Here is a 19,216-nt window from a genome sequence, read left to right as displayed (position 1 = left end):
TATGGCACATGTTTTTACGAGCGTATATGTTGCTTTTTTGGATAAACAAACATTATTCATGATGAAATAAATGTTGAAACAAAAGTCTGTACAGACTGGCATTTTCGGTTACAAGACACTTGGTCATATTGTGTCAACCAGCTAGAGACTGCTGGAACTACATATTTATGATAATATTTATAATATTATTTATTAAGTAGAATAAAGTAGGGTCCTGCAATTGCTGGATTGCTGTCATCCATGTATTTGAAGAGAGAACTTAACATACACTTCTCTGATTCACAATCTATTTCACATGCTGTTGTGTAAATGGAATAGACAACTACTAGAAATCATAGGCAATTAGCAAGACAGCCCTAGTAAATGAGTGGTTCTGCAGGTGGTGACTACAGACCAATTCTCAGTTCCTATGTTTTCTGGCTGATGTTTTGGTCACTTTTGAGTGCTGGCGGTGCTTTCACTCTGGTGACTGCATGAGACTGAGTCTACAACCCACACAAGTGGCTCAGGTAGTGCAGCTCATCCAGGATGCCACATCAATGTGAGCTGTGGCAAGAAGGTTTGCTGTGTCTGTCAGCGTAATGTCCAGAGCATGGAGGCGCTACCAGGAGACAGGCCAGTACATCCGAAGATGTAGGAGGAGGCCGTAGGACAGCAACAACACAGCAGGAGGAACAGGAGGAGCACTACCAGAGCCCTGCAAAATGACCTCCAGCAGGCACCAAATGTGCAAGTGTCTGCTGAAAGGTCAGAAACAGACTGCATGTGGGTGGTATGAGGGTCCGACGTCTACAGGTGGGGGTCGTGCTTACAACCCAACACCGTGCATTTGGCATTTGCCAGAAAACACCAAGATTGACAAATTCACCACTGCCGCTCTGTGCTCTTCACAGATGAATGCAGGTTCACACTGAGCATGTTACATTCTGGAGACACCGTGGAGAATGTTCAGCTGCCTGCAGCAGCATGACCACTCAGTAATGGTGTGGGGTGGCATTTCTTTGGGGGGGGGGGGGGGGGGGGCACACAGCCCTCCATGTGCTCACCAAAGGTAGCCTGGATTCCTCCTAAGACAATTCATGTGGCTGGAGTGTGTCAGCAGTTTCTGAAAGGCATTGATGGATTATGGACTGGCACGCCCGTTCCCCAGACCTGAATTCAACTGAGCACATGCTCCATCCACCAATGCCACGTTGCACCACCGACTGTCCAGGAGATGACGGATGCTTAGTTCCAGGTCTGGGAGGAGATCCCTCAGGAGAACATCCGCCACATCATCAGGAAAATGCCCAGGCGTTGTAGGGAGGTCATACAGGGTGGTAGTGGTAGGGTGGTAGTAGCCTAGCGGGTAACACACTCGCCTATGAACCAGAATACCCAGGTTCAAATCCCACTTACTACCATTGTGTCGATGAGCAAGACACTTAACCCTAAATTGCTCCAGGGGGACTGTCCCTGTAATACTGATTGTAAGTCGCTCTGGATAAGGGCATCTGATAAATGCTGTAAATGTAAATGTACAGGCACATGGGCCTCATTTTGACTTGTTTTAAGGACATTACATCAAAGTTGGATCAGTCTGCAGTGTGTTTTTTTTTTTTTTCATTTTAATTTTGAGTGTGACTCCAAATCCATTAATTTGATTTCCATCGATAATTGTGATTTCGTTGTCTGCATATTCAACTGTGTAAAGAATAAAGTATTTAATAAGAATCATTTTGAGCAGAGTATTAATTTCATTCATTAATATTCACTCAGCTTTCGAAGATGTAAACAGCGTCGTCGCAGCGTCTTGTTCCTCAGCAGCAGACAGACCGCAATGCATGATGGTCCGCCTCGGTTTACTGTACAGCCTCGTACACTAACTTCACTCTGTTCAAACGGAGGTGTGGCGCGGCGGAGGAATGGGGGGTTTGAGATGGGGTGTTCGTCTCATTCTGTGAAACTGGACACCGCGCTTCCTGCTTTACTGCAGGGACGCTGAGCAACAAATCACAAGACCTGCTGGCGCTCGAGAAAAAGTCTCACTGCTTCAGGTAAAGGGAGTTGTAATGGCTGCTTCAGGTAAAGGGAGTTGTAATGGCTGCTTCAGGTAAAGGGAGTTGTAATGGCTGCTTCAGGTAAAGGGAGTTGTAATGGCTGCTTCAGGTAAAGGGAGTTGTAATGGCTGCTTCAGGTAAAGGGAGTTGTAATGGCTGCTTCAGGTAAATGAAGTTGTAATGGCTGTGCTACTGGGTTCCCGTCCCACGCCGATTCATGGGCTTGATGCGGAGGACGTTCTCCGCCTTACGGACGTAGTTCCGCGCTGTAGCGGCGTTATGTAGCAATGCGCGCTGACCACAGAGTCATGCGGACAAGAGAAAGAAGAACCACCTCCGTAGCTGTTTAAACCATTACGTTCGATGTGTTTCCAGGGCTGGCTGTCTGCTTCAGGTCTTGTTACAGGGTCTCTGCAGGCTTCCTGCGGGTGGGAATCTAGTGACTTGACTTCATAAAACAAGAATGGAGAACCAGTCAAACCTGCAGACTTACTCAGACTTGACTGTTTATAGCTTCATCTTCGTTGTCCTAAATTAATTATCCAAAAATAAATGAAGATTTGTCATGGAATGTACTTTATTAAAAAGAGCAAATCCATGAGGCAGAAATATGAAGAATGGTATTTGTTTCCTCTTCTATTAGGTTGATCCGTACACAGGGACCTGAAAATATTTTCAGCAGAATGGATGCTGACCAGACTACACAAGGGAATGGTCATTCATCTAGGATCATCACAGTAGTTTTCTTTACTCTCCTGCTTGACCTACTGGGATTCACCCTCATTCTGCCTCTTCTACCCAGCATCCTTGACTATTACAGTGAGAGAAATGTAAGTTAGGCATTAGTACATTTGTGTATTAGTATGAATTTATGTTGTCATTTATTGGAGTCTGAAAAAAATGCATAGATTTATAGATCAAAGTGCATCGTCTCTTTTAGTGCATCACATCATTATAACCTCATTCTTCAACATCGATTGTGGTGGTGCTATCTATAGTTTATAATAATATGTTAATTGTTCATGATGGAACTACCAAAGCACACATATTCAACCCCAGTGGTGACTGCTGTATACGTGTTTGTGTTTTACCATATTTTCTGCTGATGGGGAGGGTAGCAGATCTAGTGATGTTTAACTTTCAGATAAAACTGAATATAAAAATGTGGGGTTTTCACACACTGTATGGTATAATGCGGTCACTTCAGCAAAAAAAATAAAAAAATGTATTTGTGTTTTCTCATGAGGATGTGGTGTACCAGTCACTGCAGAGTTTAGTGGACAGGTTCAAAGAAGCTTTTGGAGTTCCTTCGGAAGTAAAGTACAACACTGTTCTATTCGGAGGTAAAATATTTAACTAATTAAAATCATTTTAAGTAAGTAAAGAAGGCTCATCAGGAAAGTGAAAGCATAATTATTTTGTATTGTTGTTTTACTGTCATAGTAACTGATCTTATGAATAAGTTATTCTGAATGTAGCTAGATATAGACAATGCTGGAGGTTGATGTCTCCTAAGCATGCCCAGGAACATTAGTCTAACTTATTGGATCATGTTTACCAGACATGATTTGCTTTCTTAGGTTTGATTGGCTCGACTTTCTCTCTGCTCCAGTTTGTGTCCTCCCCCCTGACTGGGGCTGCATCTGATCGATATGGCAGAAGACCACTGATGTTTTTAACCACAGTGGGTCCCTTGGATGTTAATAACGATTTTCTAATCTGTCGTCGTTCAGATAAAAAAAATTATCTTCCTGTGCTTTTAGGCAGGTCTTATATCTTCCTATATCCTCTGGGCATTTTCACATAGTTTCACCATCTTTCTTCTGTCCCGTGTGATTGGGGGGATTTGTAAAAGCAATGTCAGTCTCTGTACAGCCATAATGGCAGATCTCCCTCAACCAAAAGCCAGAAATAAAGGAATGGTGAGTAACTTTTGAGTAACACATCTGTATTAAGCGGGGCTACTGAGCAATTGAAGTGTGGCTGGGCTAATATTGGATTGCATAAAATTTCTGCATAAAATATCTTAACTATTGATATTTTTAACCTTAGCAAAACAACCTTAACATTGCTGAACGATGCAATATCCTGTAATATTCAAATAATCTTGCAAGTAACAAACTTACCATGTGAACTTGTGTGTATCACAAGACTGCAAAATTAACCTATGTGTTCTTGTTTGCAACAAGCACATAATTTACCACTTTCTCTAAATTAGTGTCTCACCTTTTGTCTTCTGTTTTGTACTAGGCAATGATTGGTGTTGCCTTCTCTCTTGGTTTCACATTTGGGCCACTAATGGGTGCCTATTTTGCACTGAGGCCTAAGGAGTCAGACCTGTTCTACCAGGGACCAGCTTTTTTAGCCTTGGGCTTCTCTGCTGTAGACTTGCTTTTTATCTTCATAATGCTACCGGAAACTCTGCACAAGGATAACAAGGTTTTTTATAAACACCTCTTAACTAAGACATTATTATTAATAGAGTTGAATATACCATGTAGTAGAATATATATTAATATCCTGTTTAAATTTCCAGGCACATCAAATGACCTCAAAAATTCAGGAATTAAGAGACCTTCTCAACCCACTGGCACTTTTTAACTTCACTGCAGTCACAAGAACCAAAGAGATACCTTCTGAACAAAGTGAGTCTAGATTAAAGGCATGGTACACAAACTCTAGTCAGCCTAAATTAAGTGACTTCGTATCTTTCTTTCTTTTTATTTTGTTTTTTTTTTTTATATAGGTCTTAGTGCCCCCTAATACTGTTTCTTAAGTCTCTTTCTGAAATTGAGCCTTGGTGCAGAATTACAGCCACTTTGAGCCAGTCCCACAATGACATCTCCCAGGACGCGCCATTTGTAGCTTAAAATAAGGAGGTGAAAGGCGGGATGAGGAGGAGAAGTGAGCGGGTATTTGCGGAAATGACGTCAACGCCATTAACCAACCACAATGTTTGGTGCAGACAGGATGTTGCGTCACCATATTTCCAGGAAAAATACAATTAATCCACTGGTTCTTCAGAGTCTCGGATGAGGGAACTAAAAAATACATTTGTGCTCATTTTGACATCCAATCACTGATCAACTACAATTTAGAAGCCATGAGTTTAGAAGCCATAATGGTTTGGGGAGGGGTAGGAAATTCTCTGAGTGGAAAAAGCATGAGACCTTTCCCCTTATGACGACACAAGTGGAAATATTCCAGATCCAACCTGAGCTGCCGCTCTCTGAATGGTGAAGCAGAATAACCAAAGCACTACCTTTTCTAGCCACTGCAAGACCATAGACAGAGGAACTTGTATTAATGTTAAATAATCTCACATCGTCAAATTTTCTTGAAACAACATTAACTGGAAATAGTCATGTTGCCTAAAAGTATCAATGCTTTAGTCAGTGGTCACAAGGCATAAGGTCATGTCATTCTGTTCTGCCTCTGAATGATGAAGATAGTGATGGGGCTTATTGAGTGAGACATTAATACTTTCCTTGTTTCTATGTATTTCTAATATGCAAGGAATTTTAAATTTTTAAATTTAAGTTTTTGAATTTTGCTACATTTAGTTTTTCATATGTTCATTTTTCCATCAGAAATTAAGAACCTGAAGGTTTTGGGTATGGTGTACTTCACCTACCTCTTTTTCTTCTCTGGGCTAGAGTTCACCCTGAGCTTTCTAACTCACCAACGCTTCCAGTTTTCCAGGTATTGTTTTATTATATTTGGGTAGTGAGAGTAGTCCTGTTAAGGAAGAGGGAATTTTCATGGGTATACAAAGTACAACTAACCCATAAGCACAGGTTGCTGTAGCAGTAGTTTAGTCTTTTTTGTTTTTTACAGCATGCAGCAAGGCAAGATGTTCCTCTTTATTGGTATTGTCATGGCATTAATCCAAGGGGGATATGCTCGTAGGATCAAGCCTGGGCAGCAGATCAAAACAGTTCGCCTGGTAACAAAATCCTCTTTTTATATTCATTCTTTCTCAACTTTTCAGTCCTAACCTTTTTTTTCCCCCTCATAGGCATTGATATTATTGATCCCAGCTTTTCTGCTGGTTGGAATTGCTTGGAATCTGATTCTTCTCTATACTGGCCTGTTTCTATACTCGTTTGGTATGTATTAATAGAACAGAAATGTTTTTTACTTTACTTGGCAGATGCTTTTATCCAAAGCGATTTACAAGGAGAAGACAGTTTCTGAAACAGTTTTCTTAAAGATCGTCAGTTGTAGAGTTAAGTTTTAATGTTATTTTCTGTGATACAGCTGCTGCCGTTGTTGTTCCCTGTTTGTCAGCACAAGTGTCAGAACATGGTGAGTCAATAACTGTATGTTCATAAGAAGCTGGTTGCATAGAGATGGATCTTTATATGTAGTGGGGCAGGGGTGGCCTAGTGGGTAAGGAAATGGACCTGTTATCGCAAGGTGGCTGGTCCAAATCCTGAACCGCCAAGGTGCCACTGAGCAAAGTACCGTCCCCACACACTGCCCCCTTGCGCCTATCATGGCCGCCCACTACTCACTAAGGATGATGGGTTAAAAGCAGCTGACTCATTACGTTGTTTGCCCTGTGTGCTGTGTATCACAATAACAATCTCTTTCACTTTTTTCACTTTCAAATGTGTTCCATTTTTGGACTTGTCATACTGCAGGTACGGCCGGCCAGAAGGGAGTTGTCATGGGCATCCTGCGTAGTCTTGGTGCCCTGGCACGGGCATTGGGCCCCATCGTCAGTTCCTCAGGTGATTCATGATTTTCCAACATAAATGGTAGCAAAAGAAAGTATCTGTAAGAAAGTAAGTTCTTCAATGTTTGCTTTGCAGTGTACTGGCTGACAGGAGCAGAGAGCTGCTTTTTTATCTACTCTGTTGGCTTCATTGCCCCACTGGCATTACTGAGCAGATTGGACAGACAAAAAAATGAGTGAATTTCTCCACAAACTACTACAACACAAATGGACATTTTTGCATTTATTTCTAAATGTGCTTGGATTTGTTGCGTTCCTGGCAATATTATCCCATGATAAAATATATGTTATGTCTGATTCAAATTGTAAATATATCCCCATTCCTGCAAAATTCACAAAAAGGGATAGTAAAACTTTTACCAATTTGTGATCTTGCCACTGATACACAGGAGTCCTCTGAAGGCCAGGTAAATGTTGCTAAATGACGTGGTTAGATTCTTTGAGGAAGCAGTCACCATGAAGCTGTAACAGTGAAGGGAGTGCAGAGCCACACTGATTGTGAGTTATGCAGCTTATGGCAAAAAGGTATATGTTAAACATTTCAGGTACCAATGTAAGTGCATGCACATGCTAATATAGAATGTATGTGCTTGAGTAGGAAACATGGTTGACTAATTATAATTATGTTTAATATATATAGCATCTTTTCATTTTACATACATGATAATGAGAACAGTAACACACAAAAAGCAACACTCACTCAGAAGAGTTAATTAAACAGCATAGTTGAGATTTGTAGAGGAAGGGATGGCCAGAGCTGTGGGGCCATGCATCCAATGGAGCAGAATCTGGTGTGTGAGACTGTGGATATGATTGGTTAAATGCATCCAGTGCACCTGAACCTTAGGACCACAAAATGAATGAATGGGAATTAGAAATTACTTTAAATAATTTTTTTTGCTGTGTCTTCATAAATAAATGACAAATGTTTGCAGAACATTTCATTTATAATTTCCTTTTTAATAACTTAAATTCCATGAACATATTTGAAAGTGAACGAAAGGCGTCCGGGGAGCAGTGTGTGGGGACGGTACCTTGATCAAGGGGACCTTAGTGGCATTTTGGCAGTTTGGGACTGCAAGACTGCACACTACAGTGGTGGGACAGGGGTAGTTAATGAAGCGGCCCCGTAATCAGGTTGCCAGTTCAATTCGCGAGCAAAGCACCGTCCCCACACGCTGCTCCCCGTGTGCCTGTCATGGCTGCCCACTGCTCACTCAGGGTGATGGGTTAAATGCAGAAGACAAATTTCACTGTGTGCACCGTGTGCTGTGCTGCTGTGTATCACAAGTGACAATCACTTCACTTACTTCACTTCATCTAACTTAATTATCTAACTTAACAGTTTGTAAGATATGCGTTCTGTGATTTGGCGCCATTGAACCTTATACATGTTATGAAATCCTGTCTGGTGTTGGTCCAGCTGAAGAAGATCATAGGACATCTGTTGAACTAGTGGTTTTGTTCTACAGAATTGAGAAGAGGTCAACTTAATGCAGAAGCCAAATATATAAATAGTTTCAGAAGACCAAAAATGCATTAGGAAGCGACTGGATGCAAAAATTCATGGTACTCTTTTAAAATCATAAAAGAACCATAATAATGCCTGTTTGTAGCAATTTGCCTTATCTTTTCAAAGCAATAATAGTTTGCATGACATTTAAAAATATTTTAAATTATGTGATTTTATTATTTTAGTGTAGTGAATACTTTTGCTTTTCTTTTCATGGGGACAAAGGCCACAGTTTGACACCAAACAAAAAAATTCAACCCAGAACTGGGCCAAGGTCACCCAGCACTTTTGAAGTTAATTTGTCAGACTTCCCAGAGCTGAATAATGCAGCCTCTGACAGAATGCCACATAGTTCCTCACAGCACCAGTCTGCATCATTCTCCAGACACTCAATGCCCAGCAAAATGACCGTTACACAGGTATGTGAGTTTCATTTGCATTTACTGTTTTCTTCTGATAGTTCAAAGCCTGGAAACACCAAGATTTGCTAGTGGGGTTATAAATAACTTGATGATATGACAGCAAGAAAATTCACAGCAAGTATCCATTTAGTAAAGATTGTCACCGAATGGCCAGTGGTGGTAGTAGCCTAGTGGGTAACACACTCGCCTATGAACCTGAAGACCCAGGTTCAAATCCCACTTACTACCATTGTGTGAGCAAGACACTTAACCATAAGCTGCTCCAGGGGGACTATCCCTGTAACTACTGTAAGTGATTGTAAGTCACTCTGGATAACGGTGTCTGATAAATGCTGTAAATGTAAATTGAGGAACAGAGAATTTTACATTTGAGCATTGATTGGTTAAATGCATCCAGGGCACCTGAACCTTAGGACCACAAATGAATGAATGTGAATTAGAAATTACTTTAAATAAATTTTTCTGCTGTCTTGATAAATAAATGACAAATGTTTGCAGAACATTTTAGTCATCATTTCCCCTTTATTAACTTATAATCCATTAACATATTTGAAAGTGAATGAAAGGCGCCCGGGGAGCAGTGTGTGGGGACGGTACCTTGATCAAGGGGACCTCAGTCGCATCTTGGCAGTTTGGGACTGCAACACTGCACACTACAATCTGATTGTCTAACTTAACAGTTTAACGCACATTACTAACTAAAGTGCCTGTAAGATATGGGTTCTGTGATTTGGTGCCATTGAACCTTATACATGTTATGAAATCCTGTCTGGTGTTGGACCAGCTGAAGAACATCATAGGACATCTGTTGAACTACACAGTCAGTTTTTGTTGTTTTGCATCTTTGTTATTTAGTATTTCCTGTTGCTCCCTCGTATTTATGTGTGGTGTTATTTTAAAGTGCCTGCACACATTTTTAACTTTATAGGTGTCTGAAAATAAATAAAGGTGATATTTTGTTGTCTTCCATGTAATCACATGCAGTATATTGAGCATTCCTATGTATAACAATTTCGTAAACCCAAAGAAGGTATATTACACGCCCTAAATATTTTAGTTTATAGTAACTGTATTGAATGCGTTTAGTTCATATCCTTTTCTAGTGTAATTTTACCACTTTAGTCCGTTGCTACACATAAAAAACAAGTCCAACACAAATTATCAAACGAATGTGAACATTTTACATCGATATGTATGTTATGCTACTTCTTGTAAAAATATTTTTTTAAATGCGAGATTTTAGCAACCGGATGCTTCCTTTGTGTCATGTGACTCAATGCGGAAGTACGTGAGTCGTCGTTTGAAGTCAACACGTATTCGCTTTTGCTGTTTTGATGCAACTGAGTTTTTGAGAATGAAACTAAAACGATTTACACTTAAGCGGCAGCATTTCTAACTATGGAACCATCACAACCAAAACAGGTGCAGGTAAAGGTATCTGCGTCAGCGCTGTTGTACTTGGTGAAAGTGAGAATTCTGTCTAGTTGATTGGGCAGCTAACGTGTAGTCATCACATTTCACACTTCACATTTGACTCAGGTGGGTGGGCAGTCTATCCAGAATAAACTGTTGAAGTATTAGTAGAGAGATTAAGCCTGCATTTCCCTGAAAGAATACTATGGTACTACGGTACTATGCTTGTTCTCTTGTTCACGCGTCCTGTGTCTTACGGAATTAAGAACAGCATGTCTTCACCTATAAATTCAAAATTATGTAAAAAATAAAGAAATGCCCTGTATACTGACCTCTGGTAATATCTGTCGGTGTAGGATACTTAAGCAAAACAATATACGTGCGTTCGTGTAAAAGAATACGCCGGCGCATGCGCAGTAATGAGGACTATGCCATTTTGATAGGAATGTTGTTTGGTTGGAGCACCTGCGCCTTCAACTCCTCGTTACTCATCAAAGCCTTAAACGTATCACGTTGTCAGAAGGTAACTCATTTAGACGGGTCTCTTCAAACAGTTTACACGAATCTAGTGGAAATAATCACTTCGTGAAATCAAATTGACTCGGTTGTTGACATTCTATTGTTTTATATGCATTTGAGCACAGCTTGCAAGACTTAAACACTCATGCTCTGTAGGATTCAAAGGAATTGGTCTAATTCTGGAAGTTCGTCCAATAATTATTTAAGACATCCATCCCCAAACACAGATAATGAGCAGCACACCCACTTAATGCACATTGCTACTGCAGTTATAGGAACATGGAGACCAGCAATGCATGTTCGAGCAGCACCCTTCACGATCACCCTCTCCAGCAGTTCCAAAAGGTCAGTGTCATGGCACACATTCAATTCCTTAAAATAAGTTCTATGTAGATTCTAAAAATGTTCAATTGTGGTTTTGTTCTATAGAATTCAGAAGAGGCCAACTTGAAGAAGCCAAATATAGAAATAGTTTCAGAAGACCAAAAATGCATTAGGAAGCGACTGGATGCAAAAATTCATGGTACTCTTTTAAAATCATAAAAGAACCATAATAATGCCTGTTTGTAGTGATTTGCCTTATCTTTTCAAAGCAATAATAGTTTGCATGACATTTAAAAATATTCTAAATCATGTGATTTTATTATTTTAGTGTAGTGAATACTTTTGCTTTTCTTTTCATGGGGACAAAGGCCACAGTTTGGCACCAAACAAAAAAATTCAACCCAGAACTGGGCCAAGGTCACCCAGCACTTTTGAAGTTAATTTGTCAGACTTCCCAGAGCTGAATAATGCAGCCTCTGACAGAATGCCACATAGTTCCTCAGAGCACCAGTCTGCATCATTCTCCAGACACTCAATGCCCAGCAAAATGACCGTTACACAGGTATGTGAGTTTCATTTGCATTTACTGTTTTCTTCTGATAGTTCAAAGCCTGAAAACACCAACATTTGCTAGTGGGGTTATAAATAACTTGATGATATGGCAGCAAGAAAATTCACAGCAAGTATCCATTTAGTAAAGATTGTCACTGAATGGCCAGTGGCGGAAGTAGCCTAGTGGGTAACACACTCGCCTATGAACCTGAAGACCCAGGTTCAAACCCCACTTACTACCATTGTGTCCCTGAGCAAGACACTTAACCATAAGCTGCTCCAGGGGGACTGTCCCTGTAACTACTGATTGTAAGGTGCCCTGGATAAGGGCGTCTGATAAATGCTGTAAATGTAAGTTGAGGAACAGAGAATTTTAAATTTGAGCATTGAACTCAACAATTTGCATCATATGCTTAACATTTTAACAATATCCCAGACAAGTTGAACATATTCAAATTAAAATTAGCATAATGCATCTACAAACCATACAGAAGAAAACTAAAACAAAAACTTTTAAACAATTAGATTTTTTAATTAGACTAAAAAGCCATTCCAGTTGTCATCTTATTTAGTACACTGGAAATGTATAATAATTGTTATACATTGATTACATCAATTACATCAATTCATTGATTACATCAATTCAATTTTTGTGCTATGCTTATACTCAACAGGCCACTAAAGGTTGTGTTTCCAGCATGGCCAAAATGCAAAAAAAGGATTGTCAAATTACATTAAATGTGTCAGGTACTGTCTATTTAATGCATACAGTGATTTTAGAAGCTTGTGTGTGTGGAAGCAAGAGACTGAAGCTGTGCTGATTTTTACCAGGGAGACTTTCAGAAGCCATTTCTCAGCCAGATGCAACTTCATGGGCTACTGTTGCTAAAGCTGCTCCAAAATGGTCTGCCCCTCCCAGTTTCACCTCTCTGGTAACTTCCAGACATGGCTCTTTTTCAGTCTGATATTTTAGTGTAAATCTGTTACTGTTATAATTGTGTGTTTTTGAGCATATTTTTGTATTTAATTGTGAAATATTTTTGTTGATGTTTTTTTGTTGTTATTTCAAATTGTTAATTTTTTTTGAAAGGAGGAACGAACAGAACAAACCTTAGACAAGAAGAAAAGGAAGAAGAAAAGGAAGTCTAAGGTGTCCGTTGATGAAACATCTGTTAAGACAGCTGTTTTACTTAACCAAGTCCTTCCAAAATTTGAGGTGAGAAATCTTTGTAAAAACACATTAGTAACAACGCGTAATTTGTGTAAATTAAGTTCACTGCCATTGTGTCCCAGACACTACCGTAATTACTGATTGTAAGGCACGCTGAATAAGGGTGTTTGATAAATGCTATAAATGTGACACGGTGTTTAGCTTTTTTAGCAGTTCTGCTGGAGTTCTGGTGAAGGATGAGAAGCTTTGTTCTATGAAATGTTTTAATTAAGGTGACTGTGATGAGGAAACTGGTGATATGTTTAGGATGAAGAAGAGTTCCCTGATCTGTCATCTGTCAGTAGACAAAAAGGCCATGGACACAATTTAACAAAGCAACTCAAAGGGGTATTTTTTTAATATACATTTTTTAACAATGTCTAATCACTTCATATTTTTTTATAGTTAAACAAATCATTGGTGTTTTAGGATGAGGCTCAGTCAGAGGACCGCAAGAATGCTGGAAATGCAGCTGCTGTTGTGCTGAAAAAAGGAGTGAGTTTTGTTTTTATTTGTATTGATTTAGTATCCAGCAATGTTAACTACACTACCATGTCACATGTTGCCACCCTGACTGAAATGAGCAAATACTCAAGATGATTTGATTGGTTAATTACTACATTGATTTAATGAGAGTCAGTGAATCCCTTCTTGAACTTGATTTTCATAAGCATCATCATATTTTCATGAAAACGAGCATGCTGCATTTTTTTTAGTCCAGTTGTTGGCCTTCACTGAGTAAATTAAACAGATGAGTTTGCTGAAGTTACAAAAATTGGGTTAAGAACCATTTAATAAATTACTTCAGCTCGGAAGGAAAATAGTCATATGGTTTGAGTTCAGATTGAGACAAGAGCATTTTTTCAATTCACCAGAAATTGGCCATTGACCAAAAAGTTTATTTAAGACCTGATGTAGTTCTGATATTGGTTTCTTCATCAAGAACACAGATGACAAGCTTAATGACCACACACCATAAGTGGATTTTAGAAGAATTAAACAATTTTATGATATTGCATTTGGCAAACAATGCATAATTTTTCCTCTTTCAGAAATAGATCCTGATAAATCATGGCTGCTTTTTTGTGCACCCTAGCAAATTGCTCTCTAGTAATCTGTTTTAATAATGCATTGAAGTGAAAGCAAAGCGGTTGTCACAGTACATGGGAACACACAACAAAATGTGTCCTCTGTATTCAACCCATCACCCTTAGTGAGCAGTGGCCAGCATTGGAAGGTGCCTGGGGATGGTACCTTGTAACCCTTTGATTTAAGAGTCTGCTTCCTTGCCCGCTAGCCCACCATGGCCCATTACCGTTATCAATCATTCTCTTTAGTAGTTTTATTTGCTTAATACAGGCCAGTGATTTGAACCTTCTCACACACAGTAATGTCTTTTTCCATGGCCAACGGAATGCACTATGATTGTGGAGTGCACTGAATATGTTCCTGTTCAAGTTATGTTAAATAGTTCATAGCACGTATTGTTCTTCTCAAACAGAAAGCAGACACAACTTGTGGAAAGAAAACTAAAGCTCCAGTGCAGCTGGATCTAGGCAATATGGTGGCTGTTTTGGAGCAGAAACAACTGTCCCAGAAAAACAAGCAGGACCAAAAGAAAGTCACCCTATCAGGTATTGCATTTGAAATTATTTTGCCTTTACCATAGGACGAATCCTTGCATTACTTTCTTTTACCAGGCACTGGACTAATTATTTTATGTGTTCAGTTGGAAGTGCATTACCAGTAGTGCCAATGGACCAGTCAAGGCAGAAGAAGCACCCTCGAAAACAGGAGATGGTCCCCCACAACCCTTTAGATTCCACAAGTCCTTTAGTAAAGAAGGGGAAACAACGAGAGATTCCCAAAGCAAAAAAACCTACACCCCTGAAAAGGGTATGTTTTATCATCTGGCTTGTTTTTTTCTTTCTTTATCTAGTATTGTTCATAACTTTGTCTGAATGCAAAATCTCCTCAGTCTACTATGGTGTTTGATTCAATTATTCTTAAAATTGATGCTGTCATGATCACTTTTTTTTTTTAATACTTGCTGATAGCCCAACATACCATCCGACATACCCAACTGACCTCATCTATACATCCCATTTTTCTGTTATTCACCACATACTAGACATTCCATAGCACCACATTAATCACATTTTTTCCTTCCTGATCCTCTTCTCGAGACAACAGTAATTTCTGTTTGGAATATAATCATCCCTTGAACCTCTAGAAAGCTTTTGAATAATTTTCATTCATTTTACAATGTCTTTGATTTAATTGCTCATAAGCATGTATATCAATCTTTATTTACCTCACATTTTAGTTTTAGTTTCTTAAAGTTCTCGTTTTATTTAAAATGATATTTCTTTTTATTTTACCACCAGCTTCTTTTCTTCCATTCACGTGTGCATTCATTTCGCCTATATGTTAATGGCTCAATTCACAAGGCAACATTAAGTCTTGTTAAGGACATAATATATTATTTATTGGCTTGCCCCACATTTTTTAAGATTATTCTAAAGGAGAGGGAGGAGAGGAAGCAAAATCGCTTGTTAGAGGAGCAAGGCCTGGTTTCTGTTCCCAGCCCTGAGATCATGAGTGAGGATTCTGCCGAAAGCACTATGTCTGCTCCAGACAAGCAGGACACTGCAAGTATGTAATCATGGCTATTTGAGTTGTCACTGTAATAGAAGCTGACATTGTCCAATTGAGTGTGTTTGTCCTTTGTCCTTTTGATTGTAGATGAATGTGCCACTGGGGTTGATGGTGATGAATCAGAAGAACTTGCATTGCCAAAGCACAATGCTCCTGACCAACCTAAACTACATAGCAGGAGATTCAGAGAGTAAGTCCTTACAGAATAAGTCACAATTAACCTAAGAACCTGTACGTTATATGTACTATACATATTTCCAACAACAGGGTACCGCGATACGACGCCATGAATCAGGCAGCATTCGGACTCATAATTTGAGAAAAAAAGAATATTTAGGGCTAAGTATTTTCAACTGATATTGGTGCTCGGTGAAGGAGTCATTATGCCCGCTGCAGGGCAGGTGTGGGGATGAACGCATCGGCTCCCACAGGGCATTTTCAAGGTTTCCCTTTAAGAATCATTTGCGGGTTAATGATAGTCCTTATCAGTGCTTCAAATGGAACTTCTTGACAACATATCATTCCCAAATTTCATGTGATTTTCATGAAATGTGTCGAGCACAAAAAAAAAAAATCTTTTCTGCGACCAATTGGTGGTGCTATACAAAACTGCCAAATTTTTACAGGGTTGTGATCAAGGTGCCACCCTGAATATGCCTGTGAAATTTGAAGATGTTTGATGAAAATTAGTGTGTATTTTCTGATCATGTGAAAGCCCCTGTTGGGCTCGGTTCCTTCATATGCCAGGAAAAGTGCAACGTTTTAAAAGTGGTCTTAAAAAGCTACATTAGAGCTTTTTTTTTATCTCTATTACATTAGAGATATAAAAAAATCCTGTGTGTACCCTGTAACAAACTAATTGATTTGGTCTAGGTTTGACCCACACAATGGCTAGTTCCCCTGCGTATTAGGATGATTAACAGTACCCTTTTTTTATCTTTGCTTTGCTTCTATAGGAAAACATGGTTTATGCAAGCTAGTCATTGATGCTAAAGTGATTTGCTTACAATGTTTTTTGTGCTTTTTTAAATTAGCATTTATAAAAATGTTGAAAGCAGTTAATCTCCCTGGATAATTAAACATACTTTGCTTTATTTTGGGGCAGCTACTGCAGCCAGATCCTCAGTAAGGACGTAGATGAATGTGTGAGCACCCTGCTGAAGGAGCTCGTCCGTTTCCAGGACCGGCTCTACCAGAAAGACCCCATGAAAGCCAGAATGAAGCGTAGGCTGGTCATAGGCCTCCGGGAGGTCCTCAAGCACCTGAAGCTGAGGAAGGTTAAGTGCGTCATCATCACACCTAATTGTGAGCGCATTCAGTCCAAAGGTACCAGATACATTACTGTGATTTAATTTCAGCATTATGATCACCTGCTTACAACTGTGTATGCCCCCTTTTGCTCTTAAAACCCTGACATCTCGAGACACTCAATCAGACGTCTGCTTGCCTCCATGGATCAGAATTTAGTTTTTCTTTTAATAATTGTGATTTTTTTTCTTTTTTTCATGCACGCATGTATAAGCATTTTTGGTGTACTCATGTGTTCTATTTCTAATGTTTCTAATAGGTGGTTTGGATGAAGTTCTCCATACCATTATTGAAATGTGCCAGGATCAGGGGGTTCCTTTGGTTTTTGCCCTTTCCAGGAAGGCTCTTGGCCGCTGTGTATGCAAAACTGTCCCAGTAAGCCTGGTTGGCATTTTCAACTATGATGGAGCACAGGTAAATTTGTTGCAAAAAATATTTATAATATACAACTAATTTCACATGATTTTTAAAAATCTAATGATATATAATTGTAATGAAAATAATTGTTGCTTGAGCATTTTAACCTGTTTTTTGGCACAGGATCATTATCATAAAATGATTGAGCTTTCATCAGAGGCAAGGAAAGCATATGAAGTTATGGTAGCCAACCAAGAAGTGACATCAAATCAAAAGCAGGAACTCCCACCTGGGGAGTGGTGTACTCTGTCAAGTTCAGATGCGGGTGATGGTGAAGATCCAGCATACAGTAAGGAATGTCAGAATAGCCTTGTTGGAAACAGTGTTCATAACTGGTGGATTTAGTAGCATCGTTTGGGTGTTTTTAGAAGTATGTGTATTTCCACCCTGTGAGTTCAATGTTATTCATTATGCCAGTTTATAACCCAGAATTGTCATGAGTAGGGATAAACCCATTTTACAGTGGTGCTTGAAAGTTTGTGATCAGACATCCTATAAAGAGAACCCAAACAAATCAGACTAAAATATACTATTTACTGAGAATTATGCAAATAGTCACACCTTTTCTCTCTCTTTGATATCTGAATATGTGTCCCAGTCCCAATGGCAACGTTTTTGTTTCCCCTATGGCAAAGATTATTTTCTATTAAAGTTTTAGCCTAGTGGGTACAGGTTTAAACCTGTAACACTTAACCCTAAGTTGCTCCAGAGAGACTGTCCCAGTCACTACTGATTGTAAGTCCCTCTGGGTAAGGTCACCTAATAAATGCCAGATAAACAGCTGCTAACATCCATGGTTTGTAAAAGATACCAAGACTGATTCTATAAATAGTTTCAATTTTTCACTTTTTGTGTATAAGCCCAAAAAGCTCAATGGAATGGGTTTTCAAGCAGTGAAATACAAGCCTCACATCCAATAGCAAGCATCACATAAAGTTTGGTGGATGCAGGGAATTGTTTGATGGATGTGAAATGACTGCATTGTACCATCTGTGATGTATATGGAAAAATGACAGTTTTTTTTTTGTTTTTCTCTCCCCAGTTACTCTATGGAAGAAGTTGCTTGAGGATGAAGACAGTTACCAGTTCTTAAATTCTGAAGAGAGGTTTTCCAGGGTTTCTATAGGCCAGGTCTCAGAAGAGGCTACAAGTAAAGATAAAGGAAGTTGATGAAGGTGTATGGCTTTATTAATATGCAAAACCTAAACATTAATAATTATTTTTGTGAAAAATTAATCTAGAATGTCAGATCACTGTGAGAAATGCTTTATACCTTGTGGCTATGAATATTTTGCTTATCTTAAATGTTTAGTATATCAGAAGTTACAGTCTTTGATTTGGTTGCCTTACTGTATAGATTGTAAGACTATATTTGAATATTATAGGATACAGCTTCTAATGTTTTCAATATTTGTCTGCTGTCTGGACTGTCAATTGACTTTGTTCACTTTACTATATGTTTGCTATGTAAGCATTCTTTGATCTATTGAATCGGTCATTTAGATTTCATTATTTTGTCTTTTTCATGTATTGGCAGGTAATTTGTTAAATAATAATAATAATGTTATAGGATCCACAACTGTTCCACAAATGTGCTATAAGTCTCCATTTTAGTGCTGAAGCAGTATTTATTGAAGATATATTAGTAATAATAATAATTACTGACATGAACAAATAGTTATAATAGATTTTATTTCTAATACACTTTACACACTTTTTCTAAATGGTAGTGTAGTAATAGCCTAGTGGGTAAGACACTCGCCTATGAGCCAGGTTCAAATTCCAGGGGGACTATCCCTGTAAATTGCTATGGATAAGGGCATCTTATTAATTTGGACACCATATTTTGATTTGGTTTGGTTTTAGTCACTTTCCCCTGTATTTATGAAGATGAAATAAAAACGTTATCAATTTGTTATGGAATGGTATTGAGCTGTACAAAGCTCTAAATTGAGTTCAGGTGCCTCCTATTTTCTCTGATCACCCTGGAGATGTTTCTGCAGCTTAACTGGCATACACTTGTGGAAAAAAACAGTTGATTGGACATGATTTGGAAAAGCACACACACCTGTTTATATGAAGTCCCACAGTTCACAATTC

General features: G+C 39.0%; 2 protein-coding genes and 1 long non-coding RNA gene across 8 annotated transcripts; 2 read left to right on the top strand and 1 right to left on the bottom strand.

Annotated features, from left to right (window-relative positions):
• The first annotated feature begins 1,817 nt into the window (after nucleotides 1-1,817).
• Nucleotides 1,818-7,077, top strand: LOC114782085 (major facilitator superfamily domain-containing protein 10). Of its 3 annotated transcripts, none has more exons than XM_028968185.1 (13): nucleotides 1,818-2,036; nucleotides 2,683-2,869; nucleotides 3,286-3,382; nucleotides 3,620-3,723; nucleotides 3,803-3,961; nucleotides 4,290-4,478; nucleotides 4,576-4,684; nucleotides 5,630-5,741; nucleotides 5,877-5,985; nucleotides 6,058-6,148; nucleotides 6,300-6,347; nucleotides 6,686-6,775; nucleotides 6,857-7,077. In XM_028968185.1, exons 2-13 carry the CDS (start codon nucleotides 2,723-2,725, stop codon nucleotides 6,958-6,960), a joined length of 1,359 nt encoding a protein of 452 aa, XP_028824018.1. In that variant the 5' UTR covers nucleotides 1,818-2,036; nucleotides 2,683-2,722; the 3' UTR covers nucleotides 6,961-7,077. The 3 variants fall into 3 exon arrangements, with proteins under 3 accessions (XP_028824018.1, XP_028824017.1, XP_028824016.1); XM_028968184.1 differs by lacking the exon at nucleotides 1,818-2,036 and adding an exon at nucleotides 2,114-2,204 and having other exon boundaries at nucleotides 5,696-5,741; XM_028968183.1 differs by lacking the exon at nucleotides 1,818-2,036 and adding an exon at nucleotides 2,114-2,204.
• On the bottom strand, nucleotides 6,945-10,510 carry LOC114782087 (uncharacterized). Its single transcript, XR_003747854.1, has 3 exons — nucleotides 10,461-10,510; nucleotides 7,481-7,622; nucleotides 6,945-7,242 (listed from the first exon to the last, which is right to left on the bottom strand). It is a non-coding gene; the product is annotated as an uncharacterized LOC114782087 (long non-coding RNA).
• LOC114782084 (selenocysteine insertion sequence-binding protein 2) lies at nucleotides 9,988-18,625 on the top strand. 4 transcript variants are annotated; one of them, XM_028968180.1, is made up of 17 exons: nucleotides 9,988-10,254; nucleotides 10,917-10,992; nucleotides 11,077-11,170; nucleotides 11,340-11,533; nucleotides 12,198-12,270; nucleotides 12,355-12,455; nucleotides 12,614-12,739; nucleotides 13,001-13,081; nucleotides 13,163-13,228; nucleotides 14,235-14,367; nucleotides 14,463-14,629; nucleotides 15,247-15,388; nucleotides 15,479-15,581; nucleotides 16,497-16,717; nucleotides 16,959-17,113; nucleotides 17,240-17,405; nucleotides 18,159-18,625. In XM_028968180.1, exons 2-17 carry the CDS (start codon nucleotides 10,927-10,929, stop codon nucleotides 18,284-18,286), a joined length of 2,016 nt encoding a protein of 671 aa, XP_028824013.1. In that variant the 5' UTR covers nucleotides 9,988-10,254; nucleotides 10,917-10,926; the 3' UTR covers nucleotides 18,287-18,625. The 4 variants fall into 4 exon arrangements, with proteins under 4 accessions (XP_028824013.1, XP_028824012.1, XP_028824014.1 ...); XM_028968179.1 differs by having other exon boundaries at nucleotides 9,988-10,651; XM_028968181.1 differs by having other exon boundaries at nucleotides 9,991-10,143.
• Nucleotides 18,626-19,216: the final 591 nt, after the last annotated feature.

This window comes from Denticeps clupeoides, unplaced genomic scaffold (assembly GCF_900700375.1).
Source record: "Denticeps clupeoides unplaced genomic scaffold, fDenClu1.1, whole genome shotgun sequence".
Classification (NCBI taxonomy): Eukaryota; Metazoa; Chordata; class Actinopteri; order Clupeiformes; family Denticipitidae; genus Denticeps; species Denticeps clupeoides.
The sequence above is the reverse complement of the archived record's forward strand: the minus strand, read 5'-3'. Positions and strand labels throughout refer to the sequence as shown.

What these genes read in the sequence shown, in the direction of transcription:
- LOC114782085 (XM_028968183.1), top strand. Translation starts at nt 2,164, where the DNA reads ATGGCTGCTTCAGGTAAAGGGAGTTGTAATGGCTGCTTCAG. An exon ending in CAACACTGTTCTATTCGGAG is followed by an intron (nt 3,383 to 3,619) that starts GTAAAATATTTA and finishes TTGCTTTCTTAG; the next exon opens with GTTTGATTGGCTCGACTTTC. An exon ending in CCCCATCGTCAGTTCCTCAG is followed by an intron (nt 6,776 to 6,856) that starts GTGATTCATGAT and finishes TTTGCTTTGCAG; the next exon opens with TGTACTGGCTGACAGGAGCA.
- LOC114782084 (XM_028968180.1), top strand. Translation starts at nt 10,927, where the DNA reads ATGGAGACCAGCAATGCATGTTCGAGCAGCACCCTTCACGATCACCCT. An exon ending in CTGTTGTGCTGAAAAAAGGA is followed by an intron (nt 13,229 to 14,234) that starts GTGAGTTTTGTT and finishes CTTCTCAAACAG; the next exon opens with AAAGCAGACACAACTTGTGG. An exon ending in TGAGCGCATTCAGTCCAAAG is followed by an intron (nt 16,718 to 16,958) that starts GTACCAGATACA and finishes TGTTTCTAATAG; the next exon opens with GTGGTTTGGATGAAGTTCTC.